This window comes from Peromyscus eremicus, chromosome 5, assembly GCF_949786415.1.
Source record: "Peromyscus eremicus chromosome 5, PerEre_H2_v1, whole genome shotgun sequence".
In the NCBI taxonomy this organism is placed as follows: Eukaryota; Metazoa; Chordata; class Mammalia; order Rodentia; family Cricetidae; genus Peromyscus; species Peromyscus eremicus.
The window spans coordinates 95194359-95212975 of record NC_081420.1 but is presented as its reverse complement, the minus strand read 5'-3'; the positions used below and the strand labels follow the sequence as shown (position 1 = coordinate 95212975).

Below are 18617 nucleotides of genomic sequence, written 5' to 3'. Positions count from 1 at the left end.
GACTTCTAGGTCTGACACCTGAGCAAGCTCTTCCTCAGTATCTTAGCCAGCTGGTCCTGTCTTCTTCACCAGAATGTCTGTTACAGTCTGTAATGGTTTTATGGATGTATTTGTTCATCTTCTCTGTGTCTAAGCTCCATGTGGGTATACTTATCTTGAACATTTCCTACCTAGCATATTTAGCACACAATAACTCAGACATGGTAGACTGAGTGTGTTTATAGTAAATGACTTTATTGACATGCATAGCCATGTACTTGTGAGGTCAAAAGTAGGTAAGAATCAGAGAAAATGGCAAGTGGCTTCGGTTTGAGGGATAAAACATTATGCCATTGCTTTAGGCATCAATTGTCCAAGATTTTTTCCCCACTACCTTATTTTGCTGATGGAAATATTCCAGGGCCCAAAGCTTGAGGTGCCATGGAAGATGGATACAACCATTATAATGTAATAATAACAATAGTGAAAAAGAGAAGAAAAAAGAAATAGTAGGCTAAAGTAACATGGGCTGTTTTTATGGGGGAAAAATCTCTTGGTAGCTAATTCCAAAAATAGTCTTTATCTATAATAAAATCATTACTCTGATAGTTGCCTCTAAGCAATACATTAACTCAGGGATAACTCAGAGATAACTGCATTGCTCCAAATGTGTCAGCATTTAAAGTCTATCTGGCTGAAATTTTTCTTAATTTATTGCTATCTAATAATGGTAGAAAACATCATTTGTGTTTGACAAAGAGTTATGTTTTAACCATACACATCCATTCAACTATATAACAAGGAATGATTGTTCAGCTAACATTATTCTTTCTAAGGAATGTGATGTTTATTCATGTGTACTTAGCGAATGAATTCTTTGTAAGCATATTAACAAGATGTAAAAAACAATCAGACCCCTGAGTCTTCAGCAGCAAGCTTCATAGAATAGTGAAAACATTTAGGGTTGGTGGGGGTGATTAACAGTTTCTAGGGTGTAGTGGGTAGTCTGAATCAATACATATTTGGGCATAGAAGTAACTATAATAATTTCATCAGAGGAAATATGATGAGTAAGCTTTAATGTCATGTTGTTGACTGAAAGGAGTCAACTTACCCCGTTGAAAAGCAGCTTCTTATTTTATTGGGTTCCTCTAACCTCTTCGTTTATGATATAAATGTACTCTTGGGTGGTAATTGCCTTACAAAAATCTTTGACTTGTGAAACATAGAACATACAGTGAGGATTTCTGAGTATTATTGGTTTCATTTTGTGTCTTTTTTGGGGTGCAACTGATTTTGACAGAGGTACTATTATGTTACCAGTGTAACATGACATCTTTTTGAAGATGAACTGAATAAGAGTGAGCTTGACAATGAGTAGGTAAGACACTATCAGGAAGCTGAAAAAACAGGTTGGTGTCAAAGTATGACATAAATGCGGTAGCATAAACCTTACAATATCATTAGGCTAATGTCTTTCCAATGATGCCCTTGAAAAGGCAGAAAAAGGCCTTGTCTTTAAATATTATCACTTAGTCATGAAAATCATATAATATGACAGAGCACAAGGCGAATTTAATGTGCGCTTGAAGTGGTAGTTTATAACTCTAGAGTACACACACACACACACGTGTATATATGAATGGATGCTATCTTTGATAGGTAAAGCACATGCCTGGAAGAATTTTAAGATATCCAAACCAATATTTTTTTTCTGAGCTTCCCCCCAAAATAAATTTTAACAGTCTAAGACCACTATTAAACTATTGATTTTTAAATATGTATTATAAAGTGATAATATATATAATTATAATCATTTTCTGATTTTCTCTTCTGTAAAATAAGACTAGCCTTTAGTAACATAAGAAAATTTGAGGCACGAGTTTAAAGTATATTTCTAAGTCATGAATTTTGTGAGGAGTTAAAAAAATCCAGATGGAATTGAATCAGTTTTGGGTTTTGATAGAATTAGATATTTGTTGGTCTGATATTACACACACACACACACACACACACACACACACACACACACACACACACACACCACAGTAGTTAACATGCTTCAGTGCAAACCATATTTATTCACAGAATGATGACTTTCACTCTCTTTGTCTCCAGGGTCAGTGGTAATTGATCTTGATGGAAAAAGTTCCCTTCTCTACAGATTTGATCAAAATTCCTTGAGTCCAATAAGAGATATCATTTCTTTGAAATTTAAAACCATGGAGAGTGATGGGATCCTACTGCACAGGGCAGGGCCTGCTGGAGATCATATCACATTGGAGCTAAAAAGAGGAAAACTCTTCTTACTTATTAATTCAGGTAAAGCTATTTGGTGAGGCTCTTGGAAGGTCTGATCATTTGATTATTGTTTATTTAACTTTATGTTTTCATGCTCCACTTCTTTTTACATTCAAAGTACTTTATTTTCCAATTCAAGGACTTGTATGTATACCCAGTGCCTGCTGTGGAATAGAATATTTGTTTAACTATGTAAAGGTGTGTTGCATTTGTGTTGCAGAATAATTGTTTAACTATGTAAAGAAGTGTTGCATTTGTTTATGCTGCATTTGTTTAATTATGTAAAGGTGTGTTTCTTTTGTTTGTGCTGCATTTGTTTAACTATGTAAAGATGTGTTGCTGTTTCATCTTGCCGGCCTAAAGCACCTGATTGGTCTAATAAAAAGCTGAATGGCCATAGCTAAGCAGAAGAGGTATAGGCAGGGCTGGTGGGCAGAGAAAAAAGGGGAGCCAGCCAGACAGACATGGAAGAAGCAGGAAAACATGATGGAATATAGGTAAATGATATAAGGGAGCCTCAGGGAAGCATATATAATAGAAATGGGTTAACTTAAATTTTAAAAAAAGCTAACTAGAAACAAGCCTAAGCTAAGAGTGAGCATTCATAATCAACAATAAGTCTTTGTGTCATAATTTGAGGTCTGGAGGCCCAAGAAAGCCTACTACATTTGGCATTCAACATGGGGTGCTAAATGTTGTTATTTTATAATTTAACTTAATTTTACATATCAGCCATGGATTCCCTTGTCCTCCCTGCTCCCTCCGCCTCCCCCACCTTCCCCCCAGCCCACCCCCCATTCCTATCTCCTCCAGGGCAAAGACTCCCCTGGGGATTCAGCTCAACCTGGTAGATTCAGTCCAGGCAGGTCCAGTCCCCTCCTCCCAGGCTGAGTGAAGTGTCCCTGCAAAAACCCCAGGTTCCAAACAGCCAGCTCATGCACTAAGGACAGGTCCCGGTCCAAATGAAAACACATGAACTATGAACCAATAGCTGAGGAGCCCCCAACTGGATCAGGCCAAATGTTGTTTTAACTTTGGCACAGTGGCTATGCCTTAATCTACTGTTATCTCAGCCAGCAATTGCAACTATGCTGTTACTGGCCTCTTTCTCTAGCAGTGGCCTGGCTAGTCAGGCCACAACCTGTTGGGAATTCTGTTCCCTCAGTCACTGGCCCTGTTGGTGCTGATAAAGGTAGCTTTAACCAAATCTCTATCATTCTATTTATGAATAGGACTCAAGATTCAAAGCCTGGGGTGAAAACCTGTGAGCTCAGAGAGGCTGAGTGGAAACTACCTAAGTCTTTCTCCTTCCTGCTGTCCACAGAAGAACCATGCTTCCACTTTGCCAAACCAGAAAAACCTATGCTTCTCTAAACCCCACCCTACTACATCCTGTGGCTATCTCTCCCGGATGCCCTCTGAGGCTCTATGATTACTTTCTGTCAACTAGTTGCTAACTTAACCTCCTGACCCAAGATTAATTTTATTTAATTAATGCAAATGCAAATTCAGGGTTCACAGTGTGATAGAATATCCCCCAACAAGTGCCCATATGATTCATGCTTACAAACTGCACAAATCCCTCTTTGGATGCTCTTCCTATAACTCTGATGTAGCTCCACAGTTATTTCCTAACATCATAAAGAATGGGATGGGTCATTGAAAAATATTACAGCAGTAAAAATAATGAGCTTGTAGCAAAGATAAAATTTACATAGAAAATGAGCTTGCAATGGGTAATAATAATAGAGAGAATTAACAGTGGAAGAAATTACAGCAAGGTTGAGAGATCATTGTAATCAAGCTTCAGATAAATCCACACTAGTGTTCAGGATGGCATGCATGGAAGAAGGTTGCGAATTACTGTGAGAGATGCTGGTCCATCAAGAAGAAGCTCCCCACCCTTTTAACTGAATCACAGCGCTGTTATTCTTCCTCCTAGGTGAAGCTAGACTGACCTCTAGTTCCACCCTGATCAACCTGACCTTGGGCAGCCTGCTGGATGATCAGCATTGGCATTCTGTGCTCATACAGAGACTGGGCAAACAGGTCAACTTTACAGTGGACGAGCACAGGCATCACTTCCATGCCCAGGGAGAATTCAATTACCTGGATCTTGATTATGAGGTGTGGTGGTTACATTTCAATTAATACACATTTGATGATGTATATGTGGTTTAACTTCCTAACAGAAAATATGCTATAAAAAGACACATTCAGAATAAATCCCCAGGCTGACGAAGCATTCCTAAGGTGACTAGCACATGGAATTTGGGGCTCATCATTTATTATATATTTATATGTATCATTATAGAACATGACCATAATTTCACCTGACACATACAGTCACAATACCTCACAGGTAGATTATGTTTCCTGTGATAAGATCTTATTGCCACATACAAATCTAGAATGCATAGTCTGATTTTTTTTCTGTTCTACCCCTGGGAAATATAGATTTATGAGAGACTATAACAACAAACAGATTAATTCATTAACAACTGATTTAAATATGCAAATAACAATTTGTACTAGAAACATATACAAAATAAAATATCATAATTAGCTACATTATTAAATAGACCAAGTTCCACTGTGAATCAAAAAGTTTATTTTTCTTCATTAAGCAATAAATATCAAAACCAGGTGTGATTAGCGACTTGGTAGGATAATCAAGCTGTCACACAAATGAAGACTGAATGCACATAAATTTGTTTTTAAAAGTCAGTATCTTAATTTTTTCTATGTATGGTGTTGTAAAGTTATCTATGTGATGATTACCTCTATAATTGCTAATCATAATTATTTAAACGGGTTATCATAAAAATCACTAAACAATATTATTGATGCCATTTTTCTTTCTAAGATCAGCTTTGGAGGGATCTCAGCACCTGCAAAATCAGTGTCATTGCCATACAAACATTTCCATGGATGTTTAGAGAACCTCTATTATAATGGAGTGGACATCATCGGCTTGGCCAAGCAACACAGCCCTCAGATCATCACCATGGTAAGAGTCTCCATAGGCAGGGATGAGTAAGATGTACCTTTTCCAAATAAAAGTGCTCCATATGAGGGTCTTACTTATAGTGTTTTAGATGTGGCTCTTATTTAAAAATTCTCTCTGGTTGACCGTATACATGTAGGAGATTAGTTCTATTTAGGGGAATTATAATTCATAAAATAACTATTTTTCATATATTTATTTTTATATGAAGTAAATGCGTGATAGATTTTACCTGGGGAGACACAACACACACACACACACACACACACACACACACACACACACATACACACACACACACACACACACACACACACACACACACACACATCTCCTCACTCCAGAAAGGGAGCCCATAACAGATCCAAGTAATGATTGCACTGAAGTCCAACTTGGTGAGCCAATGAGTTTCCGTTGGGGTCACTAGTAGTAGTACGGGCACCGGGTTACCTACAGAAGCCAGCCTGATGCCAAAGCAGCTGCATCACGGGAAAGGCCATCCAAGCACAGGTGATGATGACTCACAGAGCTGCTGTTCTAGAGCTCCCTCCTCACAGGGCAGAACAGTTGTTTGTGGCTTTTACAAAGCTGTGGAGGGACCTTCCAGAACTTCCTGAGTTTCAGCTTTCTAAGACATGTGATGTTTTGTTTACCTCCTTAATCTCATGAGCCTGCCCCTCCATCTAGGTGGAATGTTTTAATTTGGAAATAACTGTCATACAACAGTAAATTAAAAAAAAAAATAGTATGGGAACTATTTTAAAATTTTGTTGTGATTTCATTTTTAATTTTGTCGTGACTGTTTCGGTCTTGTTGAGATAGCATTGCTCTCAGTAGATTAATTATTATTTTGTTTTATTTCTTTAAGAAGTTGTTCCCTGACAAGCTCATTGGATAAGCACAGTCTCTGGAATTAGGGAGCATTCTGGTGTGTTAACAAGAAACTAGAAACACTTGTGTTTGCCATGGCCATTTACAACAAATAAAAATGTATAGACTGTTACAACATTGCCATGGCCATTCATAACAAATAAAAATGTATAGACTGTTACAACATTGCCATGGCCATTCATAACAAATAAAAAACTTATAGATTGTTACATCATTGCAGCTGCCAGGCTGTCTAAATAGGAATATTGTCTGGGCTCCCTTGTACCCCAAGTCCATGGAACCCTGGCAGCATTTAGCTCTAACTGTTGGTCATGGTTCAGTCAGGAAAGCAATAGCAGAGTGTTACAAACAGGGTGCCTTTTTCTGAACATGGAACTTAGGACTTAGCACAGGAACCAGGAAGTGAAGGCTTGGCATGGGAAGGTTGAAGATCAGATGAGTCACTCTCTGATGCTGCACTGCGAATGGACCAATTGGACTTAGCAGAGTATTGTGGCTTATGCAGGCAGCTTTCTGAGGTGAGGGTTCTACAGGAGATGTTGCCTCTGGGTGGCTTTTGTCCGTGACACACATCTGGGGTGGGCATCAGCTTGGCTTGTTGCTACTCAGAAGGCCCAGATGTCTTGATAAATAGGTGGTACAGAGTGGAGGAGAGCAGGACAGTGGGGGCAAACCAGCATCACTCTGTGCTTATCATCATGTCCACATGTGTGTGGTGGTGGTAGGCATATGAAAGCTTTTGTGGTTTAGTAGATGTGCGCAAGTGGAGGCTGGAGGCTGCTATTCGGAATCATCCTCAATCACTATTCCATCTTATTCACTGAAGCTGTATCTGTCAATCAAACTCAGAGCTTGCCTGTCTGTTGCTAGCCAGCTTGCTCTGGGGATCTCCCTCTCTCTGCCTGCTGAGGCTGGAATTACAGGTGGCCTCCCCACCCATCCAGTACCTGTGTGGATTTCTGGGTATCCAAACCCCAGTTGTCAAGTTTGCACAGCAAGTGCCTTGACCACTGGACATCTTCCCTGTCTTAAGCCTGGCTTTTTGGCATGAGTTCTGGAAGATGTAACTCTGGTCTTCTTGCTAGCAAGCAAGCAGTGGCTATCACCACAAGTTTGTGCTCATCCTTCACTGTACACAATTCTCAACACCTTTGGGGGAAAATGGCTGGTGCTCTACTTCTGAGAGTCAAGCATCATCCTAGGTTTTCAAGGAACTTTTACCTAGAATCAGACAATGATTGAAATTCTGGGAAGCACTGTTTCCAGTTTTACTACTTTGATAATAAAATGCAGATGTAAATAGATTTTCATTAATTTCTCTCATTGCTTAAAATTCAAAATATGTAAATTGAATCTCACGTTGTGCAGAAAATCCCAAAGAGCATCACAAGAATATTTATTATGGAGAAGATTTCATTTCTAATTCTCTGTGAATTCATGTTCTTTGTACGTTACTAACATCCAGTAAGGTTTTACTTTCTTTATTTTTTATTAAAGGGAGATAATTAAAAAGGAAATATAGACAAATGTGTGTGTGTTTCATCCAAAATAATGTCTCTATACAACACTTGTTCATGGACAAGAGGATGTGCTGTGTAGGGCAGGAGGCAGCTACCCAAATAAAGCATAGAATCCGACTGCAGCTGATAGCTGCTCCCGTCTCCACAGAGATTGATGGTCTTAAAATTCCCTTCTTTTTATAAGTTAGTGTATACTTTAACAGTTAGCATTTTGTGCTCTTAAGCTTTTAACATTTCACCCAAAACACAACATAATAGTTGTATAAAGTAAAAGTTCAATTTTTAACAGATTCATTTTTATTTGTTTGTTTGACTAAGATTTCCTCCCACTGTTTATTTGTCTCGATAAAGTTGATTTTATTGACTTTGCAAGTCTATACTAAGGTTGAAGAACGGGGAGAAAACCTGGGAACACACTTCAAGAACTTGTAAGATAAATGGAAAGATTTGGACCTTCAAAGCAAATTGTTTTCAGGCTAGAATAATATGGGATTGATAATCAGACTCCACGAGCATTTAAATTCCATTCCACATGGGCTGTAACAAGCTGAATGCCTGTTCTTGTCCTCTGTCCTCAGGGAAATACATCGTTTTCTTGTTCACAACCACAGTCTGTGCCTCTGACTTTCCTGAGCACCAGGAGTTATTTGGTACTCCCAGCATCTTCCAAAGAGGAAGCCATCTCAGCCAGTTTTCAATTCCGAACCTGGAATAAGGCGGGACTTCTGCTCTTCAGTGAACTCCAATTGGTTTCGGGCGGTCTTCTCCTCTTGCTCAGCGATGGAAAACTTAAACTGAATCTCTACCAGCCAGGAAAGTCACCCAGTGACATCACAGCAGGTAATAAATGTATTCCTGCAGGCAAAGCATATGGATTTGAAAGATTTCATTATCTCCATGTCCCTTCTCTGTAAACTTCATGCATAACCAAAAATTAATATTTGTTTAATAAATGGATACCTGAGTTAATAAGATTATCGCTACCCTTCCTTAGAGAAACTTGGTTCCAATTTTTCTTCTAAATATGATTCCATGTTCAAAATTCTTATTAACATAGTTGATAATGATGAGGGAATAGAAATTTCTATGCATGACCCTTACTCTAATACAGACAAGTCATCAACATAGCAGGAGGAAATGGAGTAAAAGTGAATGGCACTGAAACAGGCCAGTAAATTAACTGAATGTCCTTTAGTGAGGAATTAGACTGCTCAGTAGCTATTGTCCACCTTGGTGTGAGAGCATGGCAGAGGCCACACTGGTACCTATATCTGTCTATGTCATTATACTAATATTCAAATGTACCTTGTAATGGTTGGATTTTTTTTTTTGGTTTTTCAAGACAGGGTTTCTCTATGTAGTTTTGCACCTTTCCTGGAATTCACTTGGTAGCCCAGGCTGGCCTCGAACTCACAGATATCTGCCTGCCTCTGCCTCCCGAGTGCTGGGTTTAAAGGCAAGCACCACCACTGCCTGGCCCAGTTGGATATATTTTTAAACAGGCAACAATTTGTGCAAATTTTGCCATTTGGGCACCAATTGGTTCTCTGCATTCGTGTATAATGCTGTATCCTTTTATCAATTAGAGGTAATATAATTAAGGTAACTTTATATGTGTCTCAAAAATTAATATTCAATCTAGGTCAGAGCTGTGGGTGAGGGATATATTTGTCTCTTCATTAAAATTATATAGCTTTCTCCAAGTAATCCCCATCACAGTTGTTTCATATACAGAATAGCGTGCACTCCTGGCAGCTAGAGGTCCCATTGGGTTAAACTGCTACATTAATTTAATAAATGATCTTTATAAACAATTTATAAATATTATTGTACTACTCTTCTATATTAACTATGACCAACATTTAGAGAATATGATTGGGGAAAGAAAGATGAGGAAAGTTAAAACAGAGTCTGAAACTAATAGAAAAAAACATGGTGTTAACATGGTGCTTAGTTAGGCTTTTTATGGCTGTGATAAAACACCATGACCATAAGGAACCAGGAGAGGAGAAGGTTTACTTCACTTACACATCCCTCTCACATTCCATCCTTGGTGGAAGTCAGGGCAGGAACCCAGAGGCAGGAGCTGATGCAGAGGCCATGGAGGAGTGCTGCTTACAGCTTTCTCCTCATGCCGTCCTTAGCCTTCTTTCAGAGAGCACCCAGGACCACTAGCCAAGGAGTGGCTCTGCCTACGGTGAGGTTGGCCCTCACACATCAATCACCAATCAAGAAAATGTAACACAGATTTGTCCACAGGCCAATCTGGTAGGGGCAATTTTTCAATTAAGGTTACCTCTTCGAAAATGGCTGTAGCTTGTGTCAAGCTGACACAAAGTCAGCCAGTACAGGGGCCTATTGTTTGTATGTTTTTATTGCCATTTGTGTTCCTGTATCAGTACAGTTTAAGTTAGAGTGCTAGAAAGTCAGCATTAATTATAATTTTTGAGAAGTACTATGCTGTGACTTTTTATGTAATGTTCAATGTGGTAGATTTGTAGTCTGGACAAAGGGAAATAAATTAATCAGTGTCATATGAATAATTAAGAGGCTCCTAAAATGAGAGTCTAAAAATGTAAGCTTGTCATTAGTGTGTAGTGTATTGTGATGTATTTGACATCCTCTGAAGTGGTTACAGCCATAGCCTAATTTTCAACATCTTAAAGAAACTGCTTCAGTACAACATTACTGTAGAGAGCTGCATGAAACTAGCTCACTTCCAACCTCTTTATAGGAATGTGTGGTTAATAAATTACTAGGTATAGCTCTGCATAGAATACCCTAAGTGATTTTAAAATCTTTAAATGAATGTTTGAATACAGACATGGCATAATCCATTATGATATCATGTGACTTTATATGATTATTTTCGTAGCTTATAATAAGGAATCTAACTATGGGTGTCAGGGTGGTAAAATAAATTATACCAAAAACAGCAAGCATTGGCTATCAACTCTCCCCACTCTTTTTTTCCAGTTTCTTTCAAAATTATATATCTAATAACTATGAAAGTTTAAGCCATCCTTATACAATGAAAAGATTTAGTATAATATCAAGTGCACCCCAAGTAGGTTATAGTATATGTGTTAATTTTTGTGAATTTCAGTGAACCAATTTTTTTTATTTACAAATAAATTACTTAAGTGGTAGTGGAGTACCTGGTCAGTTTCTTTTCCCATAGGAAATGGCCTTTCACTAGGGGTAATTTGAGGTACTGTACTATACGAAATCTTTTCATTATATAAGAATGGCTTAAACTTTCATAGTTATTAGACATATAAATTACCAATCTTAAGGGCTTAAAATATTCAAAATATTTTTACCTTTTCCATTAAAAAAACCCTAAATTATATGGAGAAAGAACTGAATTATGCAAATATTTGAATGATCAGAATAAATTTGTAATGGAGTGTACTATTGGCAAATTGTCATTTGAAATTATTTGAAAATAATATGTGAACCTAAGCCATCCTTGAAATATTAATGACAGTATATTAGCCTAAATCATGAGGCATTTTAGCAGTGCTCTGTGATCCCTCATGACACAAAATATTTTCAGCCCTTGTCACTGTTAGAGATGTCAAAAATCTAAACCCATCCAGATGACAAGGCCCTAATGTAACAGTGCAGTTACATTTTCTTATTGAAAAGGAAATTCTTTGTTGTTAAGTTTGAAGTTCCGACAGTGGTTTTAGTGGTGAAAATAAGTCCCATGAACAAGGTTTTGGGTCCCACAGCAGAACCTGCCTGTGGTAAGCCTGCATGTGCTATCTGAGTGTGTCTTCTGTTTTAACAGACATGTGCAATCCTTGTGTTCCTGGCAATGGTACAGCCTTCTTGGTGTGTCTTGCCCAGAAAAAAGCCCTTTTTCAGTTCCACCTCATCCTCTCTCCTTGTTAAGCCCTTCTTCTCTTCATACTGTAAACCTGTCCCCTTAAACTCCTGCCCTCCACTGAAGTGATAGTCACCAGGGACCCTCGTATTTTCACCTTGACAGGAGCTATCTAGTGATCTGGGTCCTTAATTCTGGCTAGTGACGATAGTTAGTAATTGTAGGATTCCTGGTGAGTTCAGAGCGCTGAGATATATTTGGGAATGGGCACCACTCTTCAGTGGCTCCTTGAGTGATGGCAGACATGTAATTGCCTTCTGCACCTTTGCAGAGGATCTACCCTAAGTGGCAGGCTTAGTGTTTTCCTTTATCCATCTTTCCTTCGAGATGCCTGTTACAGTCTTAGCAGAGGCTGGGGGCAGCTGAGCTGTCTGACCGTTTCTATAGCAATTTACGATAGCTCTGCAGATTACACAGGAGAAAGCAGATAAAAAACTTCTTACTTCCTGCTATAATTTGTATAATGGTTATGTGGTTTGAGCCAGAGACAAGGGTGGAGGAGTTGGGTTGAGGAAGAGAAGGGTCTCGAACAATTCTATTTTTTTCACCACCTGCAATTGCAAATCCTTTCATTTATTATTCAGTTTTTATATTTGCAATGGACAGTGTTCCCCAGTCTAAGATCACCTTGAACGTATTTGGAGTTTGAACACATTGAGTCTGTTGCTTGTGGCAGGAAGAGGAATGTACACTGAGACTCACATGAGCAGCTTGGCGCAAAAGTGTTAAGAATGACATACAATTTGGGGTTATGTTCATTGGCTGGTGGCATCTAGAAAGCAAACATTTGCTCCAGATTAAATGCTCTTGGGAAGTAAGGTAATTCTGTGATTTGATGTTTTTTGTAATCTCAGCCTAGAAGGATGGAAGGATGAAATGACACTGCGGTGATTGACAAAAGAGAAACTAGTAGTTGCACTAAAGCCATTTTAGTGTGTGTTGCTGGGATCACCGTACCTGGCAGAAGCTGTGTAAGGGAGGAAGGACTTGTTTTAGCTCAGGGCTTTGGGGGGTTTCAGTCCATCATGCTGGGAAAGGCATTTAGAGCAGTGTACTTCATTATCACAGGAATGTACGACAGAAGAGCCTGCCAACATCACATCTGCTCAGGAAGCAGAGAGGCCAGATCTAGGGGGTGGTCCATAGCCTTCAGTACAAGCTCCTGGTGACCTGCTTCCATGAACTAAACTCTACCTCTTGAAGGTTCCACAGCCTCCAAACTTGTGTCGCCTGGAGATCAATCTTTCAAACTATGAACCTGCAGTGGGACATTAAACATTCAAACAGTGACAGTAGTTATTTACATTATTCAGAGGAGGGAGAAGTTTGGTGTGCCTATGGTTTATGCATTAACCTTATTTCCTTTTTGGTCTGTGTACACCCAAGATTTTGAAATAGTAGTATTTTTGTCTGTTTGTTCTTTTGATGTTTTGAGACAAGACCTTGCTAGCTGGCCTGGAACTTACTATGTAGACCAGGCTGGCCTTGAACTTATAGCCCTTCTCTTGTTTCTCCCTTCCAGGTGCTAGGATTACTGGCATGCACCATTCCAGGCAGCCTAGAAACGGTTTTGGTTTTTTCTCTTGATCCTATTGTCACCCAGCTATTGATGTTGGCATTCTGGGACTTGACTTATGTTCAGTGGGATAGCGGCAGATCCTTCACCTGGCCCTGTATGGCAGCTGGCTTCTCATGGCTCAGCTGAGAAAATTGTGGGCTGTCGAGTCAGGCAAGGGTTTCTGGCTTGTTTTGTTGCTTGCTAGCTGGATAGCACCCAGGGTAATTGTTCATTCTCCCTAAGCTTCATTTTCTTCAGACTTACAAGAAGGGAAATAACCACTGTGGTATAAATTACACAATACGTAAAAAGCACTGAACAGTAACTGGGAACCGCTGTTCAATAACATTTTTTGCAATGATTACTTTATTAATATAGCAACAATACACTCACTCCTGAGATTCTAGTAAGTAGGCCCTGGGCTCTAGCTCAGTGGTGGGGTACTTTCCTCCTCAGGGCTCTGGCCTTGATACTCAGGATGGATAAGGAATTATGAGTGATGGTTTCAGTGTGAAACATCTCCCTCACAGGCTCCTGGCTTAGGGCTTTTGGTCCGCAGCTATGGCTGGTGTTCGGGACGTGGAAACTTTGAGGATGGAGGTATGATGGGAAGACATGGGATGGTGGGTCTGGGTTGTTGAAGGTTACCTCGAATCTGATCTCTCTGATTTTTATTTGTTTGTTTGTTTGTTTTCCTACTGGGATGGGAATAATCTCAGCTACACACTCCTATGACCAGGAATTCTGTCATGACTTCTAGCCATAAACCACCATAAACCTTCCTTCTTTAAAAAGGATTTTTTTTTGGTGTGTGTGTACGTGTGTGAATGTGTGTGTGTGTGTGTGTGTGTGTGTGTTTGTGTGTGTGTGTCTGGCTGTGTGTGTGTGTGTGTGTGTGTGTGTGTGTGTGTAAGTGCCTATAGAGGACAGAAGAGGGTTTCAGGGCATCTGGAGTTTCAGTAGGTTATGAGGTGCCAAGTTCCAGTGTTGGGAACTGAACTTGGGTCCTCTGGAAGAGCAGCAAGCATTCTTAACCACTGAGTCATCTTTTCAGTCCTATAGACACTTCCTTTCTGAAGTCCCTTCTTCCAGGTATCTGTCACAGTGATGAAAAGAATAATTAATAAAGCCGTGATACAGTGGAGTTATGTAATATAATTAATAAGGGAAAAAGTACAAGTTGCATGGTTCCTTCCTTTAACAGTAGTGTGGCCTTTCAGAGGGGACACTTCTTATCAGACTGGGAGGTAGAAAAGTGAAATCGAGTCTGATGTACTATGTAGGACTAGTTGAAATATGTTAGGGATCGTTTATGTTTTAATTTGAGCAATCCATCCCATGGACAAGCAATAAGTCTCCTCCACAGGTAAATGATGTCTGTTACACAAAATTTCAGCTTTCTAAAGGCCTCTATAAAAGTGTGGCCCCAGTTCATAACCTGCTGGCTTGTTAAATGATTGCATTTCACTGTGCCAAACTGCGGAGTGGGTTGTTCTGCCAATCTTTTGTTCATAATCTAACTTGGCTTCTGTATGGAAAGTAGGATTCCAAAGGCCTCCCCAAGCCTTTGGTTTAATTCTGCCCCATGCCCAATCAGCAGATTGCCCAGGGCACAGCTACACAAAGCATGATCCTTGGACTGACCTGAGCTCTCTGCAGGTACTGTGTGAATCCACAAGTATGAAAACAGAAATAAAACTTTTTAGAGATTATTACAACACAAAGTAATCCCTTCAAAGCACAAATACATGCTTAGCAGACTTATATTTTTTAATGTTTCATTTTCAGTTTTTATTTTATGTGTGTGGATGTTTTGTTTGCACGTATGCCTGTATACCTTGTATACCTATGGAGGCCAGAGAGGGACTGGCTCCCCAGGGGCTGGAGTTACAGATGACTGTGAAGTACCATGTGCTGAGAATCAAATCCTGGTCCACAGGAAGAGCAGGCAATGCTCTTAATCGCTAGCCATCCCTTCAGTCCCTAGACCTGTACTTGTATACCATTAATGTTAGAGTAATCTATTTTATCATGTGTTATAAAAGTATTACTATGCAAGCCAGATGAAGTGTCACACACCCTGGATCCCAGCATGTGGGAGGCTGAGACAGGATGATTGTGATTTTGAAATCGGCTTGAGTTACATATTGAACTCTGTAGCTGAAGAAGAAAGCAAAATCAGAGCTGGGGAGATTATTCAGTGGATAAAACACTTGGGGAACAAGAGTGAGGACTTGAGTCTGAACTCCTGAGCCCACTTGAAAAAACCAGACACGATAGCATGTGTCTGCAATCCCAATGCTCCTATGACAAGATGGGAAGCAGGGATGGGAGAATCTGCAGCAGTTGGCAAGCCAGCTAGCTTGGCATATGCCATAGTCAACAACAAAGAGACTTTCAGATAAGCAGAGGGGGGACTGACACCAGAGGTTTCCTGACCTCCATGAGCACAATGTGGCAGGTATATGCCTGCACTCACACAGACCCATTTACTCACAATCATTATAGAGTAGATTGGAAAATGGAAACTTTATCAGCATGTGGGGGTTGGAAGAGAAATATCTAAGAACGAAGAGAAAACCTAAGGAGAAGCAACAGATTAGAGCCATTCATGTAGGGTAAGCTAGAGGACACATGGGGTCAGAGAGGTGGCTGGAAGCATCTGCACTTGTGGATGAAGCATGTAAAGCTTTACCACTCTGAGTGCTGCCTCCTAAAGGAAGTGCTGGAAGGACACATGGGGGAAATTTGATACATTGACTCTAATCTTACTCAGTCATGGGTTTTATGACTCTATTCTATCTTTTAAGTAGAGTCCCTTCTCAGAAAATGGTCCAAGAGCAAGTATCTAATCTGCCCTCTTCACTTCTGGGTCCAAGGATCTTTCATGGAGCAATCCAGAGTTGGGTCCTGAAAGATTCTTTTCTTGAATGATAGAGTAGTATGCTTTCAACCCTGGGTCAGGTTTGTGTCCCTTTTAGTGCATCCATGCCAAAACAATGTGACCAATTTAAGAGAGTTTGGTGCATTTTCAAACTGCAATTGTGAGGGAAACTCACTCAGCTTAATAAGCCAATTTCAAATGGCTCCCTGGGCTTCACAGGGTGATTGCAGTTTTGTTTGCTGACTTGGGTGTTCTCTGGCTGTAAGATTGACTGGCAAAACCACCATAGAGTTCAGCTTCCCTATCCCTGCTTGGCCTTGGACATGTTTATTGTTGTGATTGCCTTTGAGGAGAAGGACAATGACAGGAGTGTCACCTTAGGAAGAGCTAGAGACTGTTTTAGTGGAAGCTCCTTGGTTTTTATTATAGTAACATTATATTTATATAAAATTGTGAGTCTAGTTAGAACTATGTATATTATATAGAGAGTGAGAGCTAGAGTGAGCAAGAGAGAGAGAAAGAGAGAGAGAGAGAGAGAGAGAGAGAGAGAGAGAGAGAGAGAGAGAACCAATTCTAAGTTATTTTGACAGTCATAGTCGATAAATTCCCATGAAGCTGAATCAAGGAGTGTCATTAAATGTTCCTGTGAGGCTCTTGTCACAAAGTTTTTCTCCAGAAATCTTAGGTTGAACCTATATATACAATATTATGTTTAATCTATGTGAGGTTCTTTTGAAAGATATTTAGTATACAATACATTGTTTTAACATCTTTATTGTTTGATAATTTCATATAGGCATAAAATGTTGTTTTAATCAAATCTACCTCCCATTTCTTCCCTTATCCCCAACAACCACTTTTCCTTCCCAACAACATGTGCTCTTTTTTAAAAAACCCACCGAGTCTACTTAGCTGCTTGTATGTACATGGGCTCCACTTTGAAGTTGTAGTCAACACTATCCTAAAAGCACCCTCTCTGTGTCTCTGTCTCTGTCTCTCTCTCCCTCCCTCCCTCCTTCGCTGTGTTTTCCCTCTCTCCCTCAACTAACTACATTGTCTAGGCTGGCTTCAAACTCCCAATCCTCCTATATCATCCATCCTCCCAAGTAGTGGGATTGTGGGCATATCCTTCACATTTGCTATGGGAATGATTCATATGACATCCTATTATCTGTGGCTTTACTTTCCATAGCTTCAATGACTGTGGTCAGCTATGGTCTGAAAATATTAAGTGGAAAATTCCAGAAGTAAACAGTTCATAGGGCTTATATGATGCTTACAGTTTATTTTCCTATTCTAGTCTAAGTTACTGCTGCTAATGGTTGATTGTGCCTAATTTGTAAGTTGTACTTTATCATAGCTATGTATATGCAGAAAAAGGCACAGTAGGTATGGGGTTCAGGCATCCATGGGTGTCCTGTAATATGTCCCTCATGGAAGGTGAGTCTTCAGTAGATTCAAGCATTGCAGTTGATCTAAGATGTCTACTGCTGTTCATAAGTCACTGACTGCTTCGTGTTTGTTATTGAGAGCTATTCCTCTGCTCCTTTCTCCAGGTGCTGGCTTAGATGATGGTCAGTGGCACTCTGTCTCCTTGTCTGCTAAAAGGAATCACCTGAGTGTGGTCGTGGATGGCCACGTCACCCCTGTTTCTTCTTGGCTGGGGCCTGAGCAAGTTAATTCAGGAGGCATCTTTTATTTTGGAGGTAAGAAAAAGAGTTAGATCGTGTGGTCCATTGGATCATATTTGTGTTCCTGCTTCTGTGTCTTGGGGATGGTATCTCTCATGCTTTAAGCAGTGCTAACGCTGCTAACCCAGGACTAATTTTTTAATTTTCTTTAAATATGGAAATATTGAGTGGATCAAAATGACAAATTATGACCTAAAATGAATTCCTATAAGGCAGAGTTCCTTATGCTTACAGTTTCTCTAATGAGATTTATTTTAAGTAGGTCACTTTCTTCAGTTCTTATTTTCAAGCCACGTTAGATTTTTTTCTAGTGTTAAATAGCCCCCGTGCATTGTCTTGTGATTTGATGGGTTGATGTCACTGTGGTGTTTTTCTGATCAGACCCTTAGCTCCCCTAGAGCATTCTTACTGCTTTCCCACTGCCCAGTACAGAAAGCAGTATTATGCCAGTGGACAAATAATTTAACCTAATTAGTCATAGCAACTCAGTCTTTTTGCTGAAGAAAAACAAATAAACTGGTGCATTTGATGAAAGCAGGACACCAGCCTTCAGCATCAGCTTTTCCTTAGGGAACAAGAACAAATGGAGTGTTTAGCTGTCTCATGGATGATTGATTGAAATAAAAGCTTGGCAAAGCAGACTTGTGGCATGAGAATGAGTTTTTGCAACTGAAGCGAAAGCACAGACTCTTTGACATAGGGAGTGCAGTTCAGTAGCAAGACTTAGCTATGTCATAGCGTTTTCCATATTATCATCGTTTGGCTGTTGCTTCACTACAGTTTAATAGTTGCTTCTGTGGCCAGGAGGATGCATTCATGGTTGAAAGTTCATACTGCTCTTCTAGTGGTTTAGAGTTTGCTTCCCAGACTCATATCAGGTAGCTCACAATTGCC

At 39.7% G+C, this 18617-nt stretch overlaps 1 protein-coding gene across 6 annotated transcripts in view; it reads left to right on the top strand.

Annotated features, from left to right (window-relative positions):
- Cntnap4 (contactin associated protein family member 4) overlaps positions 1–18617 on the top strand; it is a 279704-nt gene that overhangs the window by 165377 nt on the left and 95710 nt on the right. For 4 of the 6 annotated variants that reach the window (XM_059262549.1, XM_059262550.1, XM_059262555.1 and 1 more), the window contains exons 5-9: positions 2098–2301; positions 4223–4407; positions 5147–5290; positions 8277–8538; positions 17589–17738. In XM_059262549.1, the coding sequence (XP_059118532.1) occupies positions 2098–2301; positions 4223–4407; positions 5147–5290; positions 8277–8538; positions 17589–17738 (945 nt within the window). The remainder of the gene's footprint in view (positions 1–2097; positions 2302–4222; positions 4408–5146; positions 5291–8276; positions 8539–17588; positions 17739–18617) is intronic. The other 2 variants (XM_059262553.1, XM_059262554.1) reach the window with 2 other exon arrangements.